At 41.5% G+C, this 21,039-nt stretch overlaps 1 protein-coding gene across 3 annotated transcripts in view; it reads left to right on the top strand.

Moving 5' to 3' along the window:
• Positions 1–20,761, top strand: part of olfm3a (olfactomedin 3a) — a 32,017-nt gene extending 11,256 nt beyond the window's left edge. The window contains exons 2-6 of one of the 3 annotated variants that reach the window (XM_020041728.3): positions 4,933–5,076; positions 12,909–13,064; positions 13,438–13,654; positions 14,590–14,696; positions 19,480–20,761. In XM_020041728.3, the coding sequence (XP_019897287.1) occupies positions 4,933–5,076; positions 12,909–13,064; positions 13,438–13,654; positions 14,590–14,696; positions 19,480–20,157 (1,302 nt within the window). In that variant the 3' untranslated portion in view covers positions 20,158–20,761. Of the gene's footprint in view, positions 1–4,932; positions 5,077–12,908; positions 13,065–13,434; positions 13,655–14,589; positions 14,697–19,479 lie in introns of all 3 variants that reach the window. The other 2 variants (XM_010891158.5, XM_020041729.3) reach the window with 2 other exon arrangements.
• The last annotated feature ends 278 nt before the right edge of the window (positions 20,762–21,039 follow it).

Below are 21,039 nucleotides of genomic sequence, written 5' to 3'. Positions count from 1 at the left end.
CAAATTGGTTTCTTGAACATGACAATGAGTTCACTATACTAAAATGGCCCCCACAGTCACCAGATCTCAACCCAATAGAGCATCTTTGGGATGTGGTGGAATGGGAGCTTCGTGCCCTGGATGCGCATCCCACAAATCTACATCAACTGCAAGATGCTATCCTATCAATATGGGCCAACATTTCTAAAGAATGCTTTCAGCACCTTGTTGAATCAATGCCACGTAGAATTAAGGCAGTTCTGAAGACGAAAGGGGGTCAAACACATTATTAGTATGGTGTTCCTAATAATCCTTTAGGTGAGTGTATATACACAGATGTCTTCAGGCAGAATCCAGATCACCAACAAACGGCTACTGTAGGACTTTTCAGGCAACATACTGCTAAGGCGTTTTCCTGGAGCTCAGGTCCTTCTTAGATCCAACAGGACAACAGAGAAATTAGAGTGAGCATTCCTTAGATCCAATGGGATATCAGATAATTGCAGCGTAGATACAGATGACTGAGACGAGGGGGTGGTCCAGGGACACCGGGCCTGTCCAAAAATAACCCCCTGACTGGGCCAACCACACCTAAAATAGCTCAACCCACTTTGCTAAGAACAGCACCAGACCACAAAGAGACAACAGACAGCAAACCTGAGCCATGGTCAAGTTTAGCTTACAGGGTTCTCTCTCATCATACGAGCCTTAGTGGGTTCAAAGGGGGACAGAAAGATCTTGCAGTGACTCAAACCACTCACTCTGAGTATTGCAAAAATATCTGACTTAACACGATGAACCCTCTTAAGGCTGGCATGAGGCAACAGGGGTAAGCCAGATACTCAGCTCCTGTAATAACTTTGGAGAGATGGTATCCCGGCGGAGAAAAGGGAGTCCACCAGGCAGAGACAGCAAGGGTTGTTCGTCAATCCACTGCCTTTTCATTCACTCCCCTGGGCGAGACTGCGCTAAATAATAGACCCATACTGAAGAGATGAGTCTTCAACAAATAAGTTACAAATATCCTAAAAGTAGAGTCTAGGGACAGTTTCTGTCAGTGCCACATAGCAGTTTGTTCAACTTTTTTTTTTCTTTCCAGAAACACAATCATGGTTTTCATTGGAAATGTGTACACTATAAGTACCACTGCGGTACTAAAAGAACACTAAGATCTCTAGTTTTTCTTTCGGTCACCCCAAACTGTCATTAACTAAATGCGTCCAGAATAAATTGTTGGGTCATTAAATAAAATGGTGCTTATGAAAATGATCTCTTATTTAAATAATAATAAACAACATTTGTGTCCTTCGTGTATCCATGAATCACAAAAATGTAATGCTAGTTACAAGTTTACACTAAATTACAAACTCTTAAGTAAAAATACAGTGTGTCTCCTTGCTGTAACACTTTTTAAAATACCGGTAAAAAAAGCCGTTTTTACATTATATTTTAGTCAGCCGTGATGCTTCATCTGGAGGAGTAGTACAGTATGTGTTCAAGCTCATGGGCCCATGTTAGTACTGTCCCTGCTGTCGATTGTTACCACTTGATATGCAGTTCACATCATTGCATGTGATTAACTGATGGCCTGCAGCCATCCACCTCACTCTGGCATCAAACTAAGAGTCTTGTTTGATCGCTCACTCATTATCGTTCATTCATTGTGCTTATGACAGTCAAACACTCTGGCTGACCACTTTGGGTAAATGATCAATTGCAGCTCATATAGTGCAGGGAGACAAGAGTGTGAAAAATAATGATGCATTGCGTAATGAAAAGAGGATGTCCAAAGAAGAATGTTTAAAACAGTATGTTGCAAAATCATCTATTTACAGGTCAAAGGAAGCAGACATCTAACATACCTCCAGTATAGGAAATTAATCAATTAATATTCTACTTAACTATGTTTACTCTGCACGAGCAGTTGGTCTTTGACCAATCAGATCTTTTTCAGACCTGGTCAAAGGAACAATTAGTGAAAACAATATCAGAATACAATATATTGCTTTTAAATAAATATTCATTGCTTAGCCTTCTCAATCTCTCTTTCTCTCTCATAAACATACAGACAAACAAACACACACATGTACACCAGCCTTCTTCTTCCCTGTCACCCCCAATACCAATAAGTCATGAATCAAAGCCTCCCCTCCTCTACTCTACTCAGCATGTCTCTCATGCTTGCAGCCATACATTAGGGGGTTTAGTTTTTATTGTAATATTTGCTGTTGTGTTTGGTGGTCGCCATTTGTCATGTTGAACGGAGACTTGTCTGTCTCAATCTAACTGCAGAGATCTGCGCACACACATTTTAGCAATCGCTACGGACACGAAAAGGTATTCCCATTCAAATTAGCAATCTTTTTGTTTCTGCCCCAACGCTCACCAGGCTATCCGCCATCCACTTGTTCTGTTTGCATGTGTTTCCGAGTGTGTTTAATGGATCTCAACCCCACTATGAACTGTCTGTGTTTTTGTCTCTTCTCTGCCGTTAGCGGTTACGCACTGATCTGCACACATCCTGCATCTGCAGGATGTGTCTTGCATATTACAGTATAATTCTAACTGTACATTAAAGCACCAGTCAGGACATGGTTCAACCAAGGTCCATCCACAGTATATACCAAAATATGAATTGCAACATTTTGAACACTGCAGGCAACTTCCAATCTCAAAAACACTGTACAGTATAGTCAACCTCCCCAGACAATAGACAGTATGGTCTTATGGTGTTCCAGCTCTGAGTAAGTTAGATAGAAGAGGATCTGATACAAGGCTACATTGGTTCCTTACAGAGATACACTCCAGAGACTGGGCATTAATCATTCTTAAAAAATACAATTCAGTGGAGCCGTGGAGCCTGTTTCCAGCTACCTCCTCATCCCCAGTGGACCATTAGTTTTACTGCCTGAACATACATGGTGTTGTGCATTTCAAACTGTCTTTCTCTCTCCCTGTCTCTTAACAAAAAGATTATAGCCTTGAATGGGACGGTTGTATGAGAACCGCTTGATAATACTATAGGCATATCTTGCAGTGTGCTTGCTTATATACGTTTAACAGAGTTCAAGTCTCTGGATAAAGACACAGTAGGACCTGGTCTTAGTATAATGTTGCCTGGTCAATATACAGTATCTCACATAAGTGAGTATTCCCCTCACATTTTTGCAGATATTTCATTGTATCTTTTCATGTGACAGCCCTGAAGAGATGACACTTTGCTACAATGTAAAGTAGTGAGTGTACAGCTTCTATAACAGTGTAAATCTGCTGTCCCCTCAAAATAACACAACACACAGCCATTAATGTCTAAACCGTTGAGTACACCCCCAAGTGGAAATGTCCAAATTGGGCCATATTAGCCATTTTCCCTCTACGGTGTCACGTGACTCGTTACTGTTACAAGGTCTCAGGTGTAAATGGGGAGCAGGTGTGTTAAATTTGGTGATATCGCTCTCACACGCCCCCAAAGAAGTTGAGTGCACGTGCTCAGCATCATATCAAGAAGTTGTCTTTGGGAAATAGACGTATGAGTACTTCCAGCATTGCTGCAGAGGTTGAAGGGGTGGGGGTCAGCCTGTCAGTGCTCAGACCATACGCCCCACACTGCATCAAATTGGTATGCATGGCTGTCGTCCCAGAAGGAAGCCTCTTCTAAAGATGATGCACAAGAAAGCATGCAAACAGTTTGCTGAAGACAAGCAGATTAAGGACAGGGATTACAGGAACCATATCGTGTGGTCTGATGAGACCAAGATAAACTTATTTGGTTCAGATGGTGTCAAGCATGTGTGGCGGCAACCAGGTGAGTACAAAGACAAGTGTGTCTTGCCTACAGTCAAGAATGGTGGTGGGAGTGTCATGGTCTGGGACTGCATGAGTGCTGCCGGCACTGGGGAGCTACAGTTCATTGAGGGAACCATCAATTCCAACATGTACTCAAGCAGAGCCAGTCTCCCCTTCAGAGACTGGGCCGCAGGGCAGTATTACAACATGATAAAGACCCCAAACACACCTCCAAGACGACCACTGTTTTGCTATAAAAGCTGAGGGTAAATGTGATGGACTGGCCAAGCATGTCTCCAGACCTAAACCCTATTGAGCATCTGTGGGGCATCCTCAAACGGAAGGTGGAGGAGCGCAAGTTCTCTATCATCCACCAGCTCTGTGATGTCGTCATGGAGGAGTGGAAGAGGATTCCAGTGGCAACCTGCGAAGCTCTAGAACTCCATGCCCAATAGGGTTAAGGCAGTGCTGGAAAATAATGGTGGCCAAACAAAATATTGACACTTTGGGCCCAATTTGGACATTTTCACTTAGGGGTGTACTCATTTTTGTTGCCAGCGGTTTAGACATTAATGGCTGTGTGTTGTGTTATTTTGAGGGGACAGCAAATGTACACTGTTATACAAGCTGTACACTCACTACATTACATTGTAGCAAAGTGTCATTTCTTCAGTGTTGTCACATGAAAAGATATAATCAAATATTTGCAAAAATGTGAGGGGTGTACTCACTTTTGTGAGATACTGTATATTGAGTTACTATTGGTTGTGCATGGCCTGTACCTGACAGCAGTCTTGAGTAAGACATACACGCGCATCAGTAGTCCATTGTTTTGGATTTCCTCATTGATTATTTGGAAGAATCAGGATTTGTTTGTGCATCATAATAGCTTTCTGCTAGATTCCAGGGCTCCAAAGTCAAAATTGTCTACAGCAAAGGAAGAAGTGGCCGTCTACTTCCTTATCACAAAGTGTATTTACAACTGTTAGTGTTCTACTTTCCGGAAGCGTTGTTTTACTTCTAGGTTGAAGCAAGAACCACTAGCTATTTTAGAAGTACCACCAGTATATTTCAGAAGCTACCAGCTAACACTAAAAAAATTGTTGTTCAAGCTTTCTGTGGAATGTCTTATATCTCCCCTGTGTATGTGCACGTTTGTGTGTGTAGACAATCGGGCCTAAGGAGGGTTGGCAGGTGTACAGCTCAGCCCAGGACGCAGACGGCAGGTGTATCTGCACAGTAGTGGCACCTGAACAGAACCTGTGCTCCAGAGACGCTAAGGGAAGACAGCTCCGCCAGCTACTGGAGAAGGTACAACATCACCAACCACAGGATAAATTCAAAACAACAAGGCCTACCGTCAACACTAGTCACCTACCACAGAATAAACACAAAACAATAAGGCCTACCATCAACACTGGTCACCTACCACAGAATAACACAAAGCAACAAGGCCTACCATCAACATTGATAACCTACCACAGAATAAACACAAAACAACAAGGCCTACCATCAACATTGATCACCTACCATAGAATAAACACAAAACAACAAGGCCTACCGTCAACATTGATCACCTACCACAGAATAAACACAAAACAACAAGGCCTACCGTCAACATTGATCACCCACCACAGAATAAACACAAAACAACAAGGCCCACCGTCAACACTGGTCACCCACCACAGAATAAACACAAAACAACAAGGCCTACCGTCAACATTGATCACCTACCACAGAATAAACACAAAACAACAAGGCCTACCGTCAACACTGATCACCCACCACAGAATAAACACAAAACAACAAGCCCTACCGTCAACATCGATCACCTACCACAGAATAAACACAAAACAACAAGGCCTACCGTCAACATTGTTCACCCACCACAGAATAAACACAAAACAACAAGGCCCACCGTCAACACTGGTCACCTACCACAGAATAAACACAAAACAACAAGGCTTTCCATCAACACTGATCACCTACCATATAATAAACATAAACCAAAAAGACGGTTATGTGTTTTATTGTACTGAGTGTAAGAAGTAAAGAAATGGATAACACATCCTTTGTTACAACAACTTACTGAAAGTCAGCCACTCTGTCAGACGGTTTAGACACCCATGCACGAATGATAGTTTGTGACCACTCTGCCTATTAGAAAAAATCTATATTCCGTTAAATCGCACCCTAAAATGTTGAATCTTAATTATGGCCAAAACATAAAATAAACATTTCAACATCTGACTGCATGAGTGTGATGATAACCCTTTTAGAAATCCTTGTCAATTAATTGGAAATAAAAACATACTCAGACATTGAGCTCAGATTCATCCTTTGTCCTTTGATCATGCTTGAGATGTCTCTATAACTTAATTGAGTCCATCTGTGGCAAATTCAATTGGTTAGACATGATTTATAAAGACACACACCCATCTACACTCACCTAAAGGATTATTAGGAACATCTGTTCAATTTCTCATTAATGCAATTATCTAATCAACCAATCACATGGCAGTTGCTTCAATGCATTTAGGGGTGTGGTCCTGGTCAAGACAATCTCCTGAATTCCAAACTGAATGTCAGAATGGGAAAGAAAGGTGATTTAAGCAATTTTGAGCGTGGCATGGTTGTTGGTGCCAGACAGGCCGGTCTGAGTATTTCACAATCTGCTCAGTTACTGGGATTTTCACGCACAACCATTTCTAGGGTTTACAAAGAATGGTGTGAAAAGGGAAAAACATCCAGTATGCGGCAGTCCTGTGGGCGAAAATGCCTTGTTGATGCTAGAGGTCAGAGGAGAATGGGCCGACTGATTCAAGCTGATAGAAGAGCAACTTTGACTGAAATAACCACTTGTTACAACAGAGGTATGCAGCAAAGCATTTGTGAAGCCACAACATGCACAACCTTGAGGCGGATGGGCTACAACACCAGAAGACCCCACCGGGTAACACTCATCTCCACTAGAAATAGGAAAAAGAGGCTACAATTTGCACGAGCTCACCAAAATTGGACAGTTGAAGACTGGAACAATGTTGCCTGGTCTGATGAGTCTCGATTTCTGTTGAGACATTCAGATGGTAGAGTCAGAATTTGGCGTAAACAGAATGAGAACATGGATCCATCATGCCTTGTTACCACTGTGCAGGCTGCTGGTGGTGGTGTAATGGTGTGGGGGATTTTCTTGGCACACTTTAGGCCCCTTAGTGCCAATTGGGCATCGTTTAAATGCCACGGCCTACCTGAGCATTGTTTCTGACCATGTCCATCCCTTTATGACCACCATGTACCTATCCTCTGATGGCTACTTCCAGCAGGATAATGCACCATGTCACAAACCTCGAATCATTTCAAATTGGTTTCTTGAACATGACAATGAGTTCACTGTACTGAAATGGCCCCCACAGTCACCAGATCTCAACCCAATAGAGCATCTTTGGGATGTGGTGGAACGGGAGCTTCGTGCCCTGGATGTGCATCCCACAAATCTCCCTCAACTGCAAGATGCTATCCTATCAATATGGGCCAACATTTCTAAAGAATGCTTTCAGCACCTTGTTGAATCAATGCCACGTAGAATTAAGGCAGTTCTGAAGGCGAAAGGGGGTCAAACACAGTATTAGTATGGTGTTCCTAATAATCCTTTAGAATAGTGTATATATGGTTTCACTCTTCACAGTGCATGTCAGTGCTAAAGCCAAGCCATGGAGTCCCAGGAAATCTCTGTAGACTACAAAAGTTGTTAAATAATTTCAAATTCAGTGGAGCACAGTGGACTCCATCATTGTGAAATGGCAATACAGTTTGAAGAGAACAGAGAGCATGAGGAAAAAGACTGTGGTCTGATGAGACCAAAATAAAACTATTTAGCCAGAATGCCAAGCGAAAACAAGGTACCACTCATCAACTGGCTAATACCATCAATATGGTAAGACCAAGGTGGTGGGAGCACCATGCTATGGGAATGCTTCTCATTGGCATATACTGGGACACTGGTCAGTAATTAAGGTAAGGATGAATTGAATAAATTACAGAGAAGTTCTTCAGGAAAACCTGATCCAGAGATCATAGAACCTCAGACTGGGAATAATACTAATCTTCTGGCTTGATGCTGACCCAAAACACACTGCTAAGACAATGCTGGAGTGGCTCCAGGTCAAGTCTGCAAATGTTCAACACTGGCCACGAACCCCATTGAACATCTGTGGGGAGGCTTAAAGATCACTGTTAAAGTTGCCCCATTCAATCTGACAGAGCCTGAGTGGATCTACAAGGAAGGGAAGAAACTGTAGGTGTACAAAGATTGCACAGGCATAGTAAGATTCAAAGCTGTGATTGTTGCCAAAGGTGTTTCTACAAAGTACTGTTATATAAATGTTATTAACTAGCGGCCTACACGTCTACACTGTCATAATGCGCGATTGAATTTATAGATGAATAAATCCGTTTTTTTAATTTTTATTATTATAATTTTTGGTCAATTTGAGATCCGGGGCTATTCATAAATGATCCGGGGCTATAGCCCCGGACGCCCAGGCCTAACGACGCCCCGGCATAGATTATTTTTCAGTTTGTAATTTATCATGTGTAGATTTTTGTAATGAATTATGAATCAAGTCATAACACAAATGCAGTGAAATTGATGTTTTCTGAATATTCTCCTGAGGTACTGGTATATTTCAGTAAATTTTTATCAGTAAATTTTTCTTGTGTGTTCAAAATGTCATCTCCCTGTCCTTCTACTGGAAAAAATATATACAGTATCTCACAAAAGTGAGTACACCCCTACATTTTTTAAAAATATTTTATTATATCTTTTCATATGACAACACTGAAGAAATGACATTTTGCTACAATGTAAAGTAGTGAGTTTACAGCTAGTATAACAGTGTACATTTGCTGTCCCCTCAAAATAACACAACACACAGCCATTAATGTCTAAACCACTGGCAACAAAAGTGAGTACACCCCTAAGTGAAAATGTCCAAATTGGGCCCAAAGTGTCAAAATTGTTTGTGGCCATCATCATTCTCCAGCACTGCCTTAACCCTCTTGGGCATGGAGTTCACCAGAGCTTCACAGGTTGCCACTGGAGTCCTCTTCCACTCCTCCATGACAACATCACAGAGCTGGTGGATGATAGAGACCTTGCTCTCTTACACCTTCCGTTTGAGGATGCCCCACAGATGCTCAATAGGGTTTAGGTCTGGAGACATGCTTGGCCAGTCCATCACATTTACCCTCAGCTTTTATAGCAAAACAGTGGTCGTCTTGGAGGTGTGTTTGGGGTCTTTATCATGTTGTAATACTGCCCTGCAGCCCAGTCTCTGAAGAGGAGACTGGCTCTGCTTGAGTACATGTTGGAATTGATGGTTCCCTCAATGAACTGTAGCTCCCCAGTGCCGGCAGCACTCATGCAGTCCCAGACCATGACACTCCCACCACCATTCTTGACTGTAGGCAAGACACACTTGTCTTTGTACTCACCTGGTTGCCGCCACACATGCTTGACACCATCTGAACCAAATAAGTTTATCTTGGTCTCATCAGACCACAGGACATGGTTCCTGTAATCCATGTCCTTAATCTGCTTGTCTTCAGCAAACTGTTTGCATGCTTTCTTGTGCATCATCTTTAGAAGAGGCTTCCTTCTGGGACGACAGCCATGCATACCAATTTGATGCAGTGTGTGGCGTATGGTCTGAGCACTGACAGGCTGACCCCCCACCCTTCAACCTACGCAGCAATGCTGGCATCACTCATATATCTATTTCCCAAAGACAACTTCTGGATCTTACGCTGAGCACGTGCACTCAACTTCTTTGGTTGACCATGGCGAGGCCTGTTCTGAGTGGAACCTGTCCTGTTAAACTGCTGTATGGTCTTGGCCACCATGCTGCAGCTCAGTTTCAGGGGCTTGGCAATCTTCTTATAGCCTAGGCCATCTTTATGTAGAGCAACAATTATTTTTTTCAGATTCTCAGAGAGTTCTTTGCCACGAGGTGCCATGTTGAACTTCCAGTGACCAAATTGAACACACCTGCTCCCCATTCACACCTGAGACCTTGTTACACTAACGAGTCACATGACACCGGGGAGGGAAAATGGCTAATATGGCCTAATTTTTACATTTTCACTTAGGGGTGTACTCACTTTTGTTGCCAGCGGTTTAGACATTAATGGCTGTGTGTTGTGTTATTTTGAGGGGACAGCAAATGTACACTGTTATACAAGCTGTACACTCACTACTTTACATTGTAGCAAAGTGTCATTTCTTCAGTGTTGAAAAGATATAATCAAATATTTACAAAAATGTGAGGGGTGTACTCACTTTTGTGAGATACTGTATATATACCATCTGTGTCATATGTACTAGATAGATTCTTCAAGGTATCTGGCTCTATCCTTGCTGAGCCCATCTCTCACCTTTTGAACCTCTCTCTTCCATCAGCAGAAGTTTCCAGTATTTGGAAGGCTGCCACGTTGCGTCTCTTATTTGAAGTGGGAGATCAAGCCGATCCTAACTGGGCCAATTTTCATGCTTTATTGGATAGAGATAAAGAAGTTAGTTTTTGCTGAAGATAAGTTGGCCAAAATTGAACCCATTCAACCCACATTATAGGCCAATTTCTATCTTGCCTTGTATTTAAAGGGGTCAATTATGCAAAATGGTTCAATGAGCAACTGGTTGTCTTTACAATTAGGTCTGGAAATATTTGCATATTAAATATTTGACACTGACATCATTTTCATAATTTTGTCTCTGTACACCACCACAACGGAATTTGAAATGAAACAACCAAGATGCAATTGAAGTGCAGAATTTCAGCTTTAATTCAAGGGGTTGAACAATAATATCGTATGAAACGTTTAGGAATTGCAACCATTTTCATACACAGTCCCCTTATTTCAGGGGCTCAAATGGTATTGGACAAATTAACACAATCTTAAATAAAATGTTCATTTTTAATACTTTGTTGAGAATCCTTGACAGGCAATGACTGCTAGAAGTCTGGAACGCAGGGACATCACCAAACGTTGGGTTTCCTCCATTATGATGCTTTGCCAGGCCTTTACTGCAGCTGTATTCGGTTGTTGTTTGTTCATGGGTCTTTCTGCCTTAAGTTTTGTCTTCAGCAAGTGAAATGCATGCTCCATCAGGTTGAGATCAGGTGTTTGACTTGGCCATTGCAGAATATTGCACTTCTTTGCCTTAGAAAACTCCTGGGTTTCTTTCGCTGTATGTTTTGGGTCATTGTCCATCTGTAAAGTGAAGTGCCGTCCAATCAACTTCACTGAATTTGGCTGAATCTGAGCAAACAATATATCCATATACACTTGAGAATTCATCTGGCTGCTTCTTCTGTCACATCATTAATAAACACTAGTGTAATAGATGTCAAAGGACTTGAAAAAGAAGCACTGACTTTCACAAAGCCGGACATGGCAATAAAAAAACTCTCTCAACCTCTTCCAGTCGCCAATTTCAACTGTTACAAACATAGTCAAGAAAAATATGTTAAGCGGGACAGTTCAAATCAAAACAAGATCCAGAAGACCATGAAAAATATCACATTCTTGCTCCACAACTGGTCAGACAACAGAACTCACTGGTTACTTCAAAGGAGTTAGTTGTTCACCGGTCCATGATACCGCGTACCTTACACAACAAGGATATGGGACAGAAGGAAGCCTTTTCTAAAACTTGTCATGAAACTCAGTCCCCAGACTTTTGTCCCCAGAATATTACTGAAAATCTGTGGGGAGAACTCAAACATGCAGTGCATACAATGACACCAAAGAGTCTTTCTGATCCTGAAGTCAAGAATAGAAAACTCATAACTGGCTACAGAAAACATTTGGAAGCAGTTATATATGCTATATAAGGAGGTGTTACCAAGGATTAAGTTACAGGGTGCCCAAAATTTCGCACATGACATGTTCACTTTTTTTTATTACTTAGAATCTATGAGAAATGGAAATAAATAGTAATCCTGTATAAACAATTGCTGAAGAGTGTAATGTTACACTTTGTACCATGTAGAGAGCACTTCTGTTCACAGAAAGATTCACTGTGACCATTCATGTGATAATGTTTTCAGGGATGCCCAAACTTTGGCAAACAACAATAACTTTGTAAATATTTATAAGACAAGTTGACTTCATCCACATTGTCTGAATATAAGCAAAGGTAATTTTCTGTAGAGTTAATTTGAGCAACTATGTTGACAAAGCCATTGGTCCTGACAAGATTTTACACAGTTATCAATACTCTGTGCTGGGTTAAGCCTGAACGAAACACAGATATTATGTAAAACATTTCTAACATTCTTTATTGGATAACTGAATGGTGAGATGTGAAAAGAACCAGTATCACATTTGGCTGCTATGTTTTATGGGGATGATGATTCAACAACTATTTCAGTCTATTTTATGTTGTTGAGTGGGCTGTCCCATTGCTGAATAAGTGTCTAACTGTAGTTTAGTAATGTGAGTTAATTAAACCAATGCTTGAATTCTGTAATTACAAATCCAAGCATGTTTTCCAAACAACAGATTATTAGAAAACAACTTAACAAATGTAAACATAATTGGTGACTCTTAATGTTGTGGGATAGGCTTGCTGTTACAAGAGAACATTTTGGCCCCTCTTGATAGTTTAACAGCTACTGTAGGTGAATTAAAATGAGCCGACATCCATGCATTGATTAACACGTTATGGATAGGAGTATTTCACTGTTCCGTTGTTATTTTCTGTTTAAATGTGTTTGTTCTTTGTAGTTGTGTTGCTTTGTCTAGAATGTATTTTTTCTTACTTATTCAAGAAAAACATTAAATGTATAAAAATGTTTGTGCTTACTAGGTAAACCCTATGGATATTGACATTCGCAACACAAACATACCAGGCTAGATGTGATAGTCTTGTTTGATATGGTCTAGCTGCAGAACATTAGTGGTTATTAAACATGAGATTATCTTGAGGGTATCACCTTAGATCATGTGATAGATCATTTCCATTTCATAAGCATTCATTAAAAAAAATATACATATATGCATTATACAAAGAAAAACTTTCTGTTTCTGCTGATAAACCTCTATGTTTCTGTTACAACATATTACATCCTACTGTGTTCCAGGTGCAGAACATGTCCCAGTCCATTGAAGTGTTGAATCTGCGGACTCAAAGGGACTTCCAGTATGTCATGAAGATGGAGAATCAGATGAAGGGGCTCCGGACCAAATTCAAACAGATAGAAGACGACAGGAAGACCATTATGGCCAGGAATTTCCAGGTACGTAACATTTTATTAGTAAAATGCCTTAAAGTTAAAAGGATGTACTGTATTATGAATAAACTGGGGAGTTCTTCTCTATAATGTGAACAAACCAGAGATTTTCCATTATTATAATGGACACTTTGAAACATGCACAAAGGGAAATATCTGACATCACAAAAAATACTGCTCAATTTGCTCATTATTTTATTCACCCCATTTTCCTTATCTTTCACATTTCCCTCTCCTTGTTCTACCCCATGGCCTCTTCTCACCTCTCAGAAGATATCTTAAGTGCGTCTTAAGTGGTTTATATCTCCCCTTGGGGCTATCTCTTTATCCAGGCCATTCAGTCTCTGTCCTATGCCTGTCTTTATCTCTACTCCAGGAGCTTAAGGAGAAGATGGATGAGCTGCAGCCTCTGATCCCTGTGTTGGAGCAGTACAAGACTGATGCCCAGCTTATCTCCTCCTTTAAAGAGGAGATCAGGAACCTGTCCATGGTCCTTGCAGCCATTCAGGAGGAGATGGGAGCATATGATTATGATGAACTCTACCAGAGGGTCCTTCGACTGGACAGCAGGCTACGCAACTGCATGGGCAAACTAAGTGAGTAAAACAAGATCTCTAACAATACAGGCAAGCTATCAGTCTTTACATGAGCAATGTTAAATTCTACAGGGTAAGGTAGTCTGATTAGTTTTAACTGCAAAATATGAATATTAATGTAATATTGGGCCCCATAAACACAACATTGTGAGCTAATCATAAATGAATTTGTGACATGGTATTATTCAATAATAATTGTTTCTTTTACCCTAAAAGTGAAAATAAGTGTATAAATATATTTTGTACTAGCAATGCAAGCTCAACAGTCTGTCAGATCAGAGCAATCTCTGGTTTCTCACTAAATCACAGAAACATAACACTTTGAATACAGACATTTCTATAATATAATATGTGGCTGTTGAAGAAAATGATGAAAATATCTGTTAAAGTAATATATAAAACAACAATGTATGTGACTGGAATTGTGTAAACATTTGAATCCTGCTTTTCTGTCGAGAATTTAAGCTCTTTAGTTGTATTACAAAAGGATGAAAGATTTAGAAAGTGTATTCTGCCATCATTTAAAACTGACCCATGTTGGTGGTTTTAGAGTTGAATTGTGAATAATACATTAGTTTGAAGCTCAAACTATTAATTCTATGTGTGCATAATGTATTATTTGCGTATTTGCATACAGTATTATGTACTGTATGTGTCTTTGCATATATAACTGCAATATCACGTGGCATACCACAAGCTGTAAAGCCCAATATTAATGAACAGCTTTCAAATGTAGTCAGTACCTAAGGCCATTTGATTGAGTCGGATACGACTTTAGGCCCAGGGCTGTGAATTTCTCTGCCCGTCTTGTTTTAATATGCACAGTGTTGTTGAGTAAACTCTCCGGTGGCACAAGCATGAAATTGGGTTGAGAAATCTAGTTAGAAGATGACGAAAAAACAGTACATCTTATGGCTACATTTCTTTATTAACAGCATGTGGGAAATTAATGAAAATCACTGGACCGGTAACAATAAAGACATCTGGCACGCGGTTTGGAGCGTGGATGACTGATCCCCAGGCCTCTCAGAGAAACAACAGGGTGAGTTATGGGATGGGAGGGGAGAAGAGTTTTTTGTTTGTGTATGTGTGTCTCTCAGGGTGCCAGATTTTTTTTTTGATTTTCCCACTACTTTTGCATAAATTTAGAATAATGCTATTAGATCGCCATAATGTCACGGGCAGGTGTGTTTGTTGGTTTTTGAGTTTTTGTTTGACCTGCATTACCACTGGGTAACCACTGGGTTTGCAGCGAATCCTAAGAAAGGCTCTTCTAATGGGTTTGGTGGGGGGATTGCCTAAGCCAGATGGTGTGTAGCTCTATGAATCTTAATTGCACAATGCCAATTATTTGTACATCAGTGACATTACATTTGCTAAAGCTGATCCTCACCAACAGTCTCAGTTTTACAAACCTTTTTTCCATTTGTTTTTGAGCTGTTTTTGTAAATACCAAGTATCAAGATCAAATAATTGAGAGGTTGTGACTTAATCGGTTTTTATATCGCCACGAAATGGGAAAGTTAATTATGCACATAGCTCAGCCAATCGGGGCACGCCTGCCCCTATAAGTACCGAGCATACCCAACACTCACCCACCCTTTTTTCTTCAGCACTATCTGAACGTCTCTGGATTTATTGTTGCACAACTTGCGATTTTTTCACCGCCGGCAATTCTTTACAGCTGATGTCTCAGGACAGAGCATTTTTTTGCTGCATTTTTTTCTTGTTGCTGCACTGAGCTGGGTACTTGCCTGGGTCCCTCTCATGGGCGTGGCCTCACCGACCCGCCGGCGTGCCCCTGCTGCGCTGTGCTATCTCTCTAAAAAAAAGCAAGCTTTTTTGAGGAGGAGGTGAACATCAGAGGAGTTTTAAGCTCCTCCTCTGACGACGCCGCATCTGATGTGGTCCTAGGGGAAGGTGAGGAAGGCCCTTTTCAGGGCCCGACTCCCCTGACCCAGGCCAAACCATGAGTCTGTCTTTCCTGGAAGCATGGGTCTGTCTTTCCCGTTGCATCTCGTGACGTCAACAACGACCTCTCCTCCACTGCTTCTCTCACCCGGCCTCTTCCTCTGAGAGTGGAGTTCAACGGAATGATCGAGAGGGCGGCACTCAGGATTGAGCTGCCCCTCCAGTCTCTCCCTAACCCGAAGGCTCATTCTGGGATGGCTTTTGAGCTCTTGAGAGCTCTAAAGAAGTGGAGGCGCCTGTTCCTGGGGTCCAGGGTCTATGCAACTAAACGGGGGGGGGTCCTGGTCTGCTCCGATGAGGTCCTTCTCTGCGTTCACTAAGGTTGTGGTTAGGCAGCTAGCTATTAACTCTGCCGTCCCCCCTCTGAAACTGACACTGGTGGCACATTTCCTCCCTAGCATTGGATGGCACGGGAAGAAGCCTTTCTTGACCTTCCCTAAAGATAAGTTCACAGCTCAGCTGTTTGATAAAACCTACTTGCCATGGCTACTTCAGTGGTGGGGCACCGACACCTCTGACTATCCCTCTCCACACTTAAGGAATCGTATTGCATGCCGCTGCTGAACTCTCCTCGCTCCCAGAACAGGCTCTTCGGCAACGCTGTCCATTCTGCAATCGAGACATTCCGGAGGATAGATGAGGACAAGAAGGAGATTGACATCCGTCACTCCCGTGTTCCTCAGCGCCCTGGTGCATCAGCCTGGAGAGGCCACCGGCTTTTTCTGCTCGGCAAGAGCATTTCCACCTCCCACACTCCCTTCTGCTTTGGCGAGACCCAGATCCCGGACCTCTGGCACTCAGTTAAGAAGACCAAGAGGTCCTGACGAGGCATGGAGACGGCCGGGGACAGCCGGGGACAGCAACATTGCCTACCCGGCCCCCACGCCTGACACTCTCTCTGCTGCATTGGCCGAGTCATGTCATATCACCGACTCAGCCCCTTCCAAATATTTTCTTAATAAATCTGCCACAGATCTGTACTCTTATGGTGCAAGTTGTGCTTCTGTGCAGCCTAAGGCGGTGTCTGAGTCTGTAAATCTCATCGACCCCATTGCAAGGACCAGTTTGCCTCCAATGCTTACCACTATTACAACAGTTAACTCTCTGAAGTTTTCTAATTCGTTTCCTTTGGATATGAGCAGTAGTGAGCGGCTTCTACCCCACAGCCGCACTGTAGCTGTCAGGGCTTTCCTTCCCTTTTCGGTGAGGGTGAATGAATGTAAATCTCTATCTACTTCGCGGTGTTCCAGGGCAGTTATAAATATAACTTTTCCAGCCGCAAATCCCGATCAGTCAGGTAGGAGAAAGCTCCGTGCAGCAGGCTGAGCAGTTTGCACGGCGACGTCGCCGGCTTCTGTTGAGACCCATCTCCATGGCAACGCGTCCGAAGGCTCTCGCCAGTGTCGCTATTAAGACGTTTGTGTGCAAGCGGCTAAGCTACTTCGTATGCAAATGCCGGGTAACAGTGATTCACTGTTAGGTTCTGTGTGTACTACTTCTGCGGTTGGGACTCCCTTTGATTCCCGCCCTGGATTATTGGACAGACCCCGATGTGCTCTTTCAGGGGGCTCCCCTGGGCAGAGTGACATCATTCATACAGGTATACACGGACGTGTCTCCACAAGGTTGGGGAGGCATTTTTCAAGGAAGAGCAGTTGGAGGCATGTGGCATCTGGGCCCTCGCCACATCAATCTGCTGGAACTGGACATGCTCTCCACCTGTCGGCTACGCACCTGTGGCTGTGGGCACACAGTCACCTTCAGTCTCTGTCAGCGGTCGACATTCCGAGAAGGCCTTTGAGACAACGATTGGCATCTTCATCCCGAAATCGGCCCCCTCATCTGGGAGAGATTTGGGGAAGCCCAAATTGATTTGTGTCAAAAGAGAACGCACAGTGTTGCTTTTGGTTCTCCCTGAATCGTCGGGTTCGCCCTCCACTGGGACCGGATGCGTTTGCGTATCGTAAATGATACAGCTGCTGGAGGGTCATCCCTGGATGATCCCTCACTGCCAGGGATGGCCTGGCCTCTGAATAGGACATACTAACTCGGGGGGGAATGTCTACCTAATTCGGGGGGGACTTCGGAATGCACTATACAGGGCTGCATCTATTTCCAAACTGTATTCCATACGTTGGGACATGTTTGTGACTTGGTGTGACAGAGCATCTCTAGACCCTCTGGGCTGCCCTGTAGAGGAGATTTTACAGTATATTTTCAAGATGCAGAGGTCCCCCTCTACAGTTAAGGGGTGTGCCTCTACCATTTCCACTTGGTTGGTTCGCCGTTTCCTTAAAAAATATATATATTATAATGAAATCAGAAGGACACAGATTGTGTAGTAATCTTTTTTGCTGTCTAGGATTTGATCATTAAGCTTGTTTTAGGAATACTAAGTAATTGTTTGTAGATAACTGTATTAGATAATTGTGATAAAAATAACACAATATTAAGATTACATATAGATTATAGTATTCCAGGGGTTTTAAGTGTTCTAAAGCTTGCAATCTATCGTGAGGTGCTTTGAATAAAAATAATAGTGTATGAATGTATAAGTAGATCCATTTAATTTACACATCTCAATATGACAATTTAAAGACTTTGCCAAAGACCTCTATTTTCATGCCACCAAACAAATTTAAACATGTTGTATTTACTAAACACCATTAATATTTGGATTTGAACTGGTACTTTGGTCAGATGACATTAAAATAAGGCTCTTTGAACAAAGACAAAAGGATTTGGTTTATAATTGAAATGAAAATGCATGACCTCTGTAAGATACATAACTACTATGGGAATGGATCTTTGATGTCATGGAGCTGTTTTGATCCTGGGGTCCTTGTTATGGTCAACAGCATTATCAGTTATCCTATTAAATTAATTTAAAATTTAGCAGGATAACAAAACTCTTGAGATGCAACATTTCCTTTTCAAGTGTTCAAATGAAACAAAAAAGGGATAAAAATAAACAATAAATAGTAACAGCATTACTAAGTCAATTTCTTTGTCTAATAATAAAAACTTGACATAGAACAATTACCAGGATGTTTTGGACAACAATCTTTTCATCAGGATGCTAAAAGATGTCAACAAGAGGATCTTACGGCCTCTAGGCTAATTTTCTATATTCAGCGGCTAATGACAGTAATTGCCTTCAACAATTGAAATTTAAACAGTCCCCATGATTGAAGTTGCTTAAGAATAATTGGAAATACATGCAAAATATAAAAAACTGACTTAAGAGGACACTTTTTTGTTACTTTTCCTTGAATTAATGTTTCTTGCGGTTTACTTTAATGCTACATAGTGTTTATTTTATTGTATTTTTTTGTAAACCAAATTAACACTTAATGCTCAGTAAATTTAATCAATATTCTTACATAGTCTACGATATTGCATAGTACTATAAACCGATCTCTAGTCATGACCGATGTCACGTTCTTGGTTTTGATGTAGGACTATTTTCCTGGTAAGATATGAACTAAATTAATACTTCTGTAAAGCAAAGTATAATTTATTTTTATTTTAAAGGGCTATTGTAGTGGTTTATATATACACAGCACCGGAAAAAATAAAGAGACCACTGCGCCTTTTTCTTTCCTTTCCAGAAAAGTCAAAAAGGAAGGTTTTGAGTGAGGAACAGAAGGGTTAAAATTAAGAGACCACTGGAAATTGAATGCATCTGTTCCTCACTCAAAACGTTCCTTTTCAACTTTTCAAACGTTAATAACAATGTTAATATTTTTTTTTTTTTTTGTTGCTTTGTTTACTCAGATTATCTTCAATTCGATATACTGCACATCAGCTTATGGTTTCGACTGAGTCATGATAATCATCTTTCTTTGACATAGGTCTGGTACATGGACAGCTACACCAACAGTAAGATTGTACGTGAGTACAAGACCATGGAAGACTTTGTTGCCAATGCAGTTTCTCGAACGTACAACCTTCCATTTAAATGGGAGGGAACCGGTCATGTGGTGTACAATGGATCCCTGTACTACAACAAGTATCAGAGCAACATCATCGTGAAATACAGTTTTGAGACAGGCCGGGTTTTGGCTCAACGGGCTCTGGAGTATTCCGGCTTCCACAACACCTACTCATACTCTTGGGGCGGATTCTCTGACATTGATGTCATGACTGATGAACTGGGCATGTGGTTGGTGTATGCAACCAATCAGAATGCTGGGAATATTGTCATCGCCCAAATGGACCCGGACACACTGGAAGTCCAAAAGACATGGAATACAGAATATTCCAAACGTAATGCGGGAGAGTCCTTTATGATCTGCGGAACACTCTACATCACCAACTCTCACCTGACAGGTGCTAAAGTGTACTACTCGTACTCCACCAAGACGTCCAGCTATGAATACACAGATATCCCATTCCATAATCAGTACTTTCACATCTCCATGTTAGACTACAATGCCAGGGAGAGGGCACTTTATGCATGGAACAATGGACACCAAGTGCTGTTCAATGTCACACTGTTCCACGTCATTAAAACCGAAGACGACTCCTAGATTACACAGGACACCAAATGTCAGAGGTCCTCATAATGGACACTGTACTAATTAAAACAACTTTCAAAGACATACCATCATGATTTTCGATTTACAGTTTTTCACAATCGCTAACACATTTAAACTGGTTTTATGAACAATGTACACACATTTTTTTTCTAAATTCCAGAAGAAAGACCATTTACCCCGACCCATAAGCACTATTCACCTGTTTTAACACAAATCTCTGTTCCATTTACACTTTTTTTTTTGCAAAACTCTACACACAACTCTCTTTGTAAAGCACAATTGTCACCATGTTGTCATTTAAAAAACATTGCCATTCAAGAACCCATGTCATCGCAATTCTAACACTCTCAACCACCAGTTGTCGAGGTGTAAACAAATCAAGCATAATTAATCAACATGCAATCAGGATGTTGGCATGAATTAAAAAGAGCCACAGTTAAGCCCATCTGTGTTTTGGAATATTGAAAGACAGCATCTGAGTTAGGTAATGGAAGGTGGATGGGGAAGAGGAAAAGAAACTATGATCTACAGTGGGGAGAGCAAGTATTTGATACCCCGTTGATTTTGCAGGTTCTTCCACTTACACAGCATGTAGAAGTCTGTCATTTTTATCATAGGTACACTTCAACTGTGAGTGACGGGATCTACAACAAAAATACAGAAAATCACATTGTATGATTTTTAAGTAATTCATTTGCATTCTATTGCATGACATAAGTATTTGATACATCAGAAATGCAGAACCTAATATTTGGAACAGAAACCTTGGTTTGCAATTACAGAGATCATACATTTCCTGTAGTTCTTGACCAGGTTTTCAGACACTGCAGCAGGGATTTTGGCCCACTCCTCCGTTCAGACCTTCTCCAGATC

Source organism: Esox lucius, chromosome 21 (genome assembly GCF_011004845.1).
Source record: "Esox lucius isolate fEsoLuc1 chromosome 21, fEsoLuc1.pri, whole genome shotgun sequence".
NCBI classification, from domain to species: Eukaryota; Metazoa; Chordata; class Actinopteri; order Esociformes; family Esocidae; genus Esox; species Esox lucius.
Note: the sequence above shows the minus strand (reverse complement) of the source record. Positions and strands in the feature narration are given on the sequence as shown.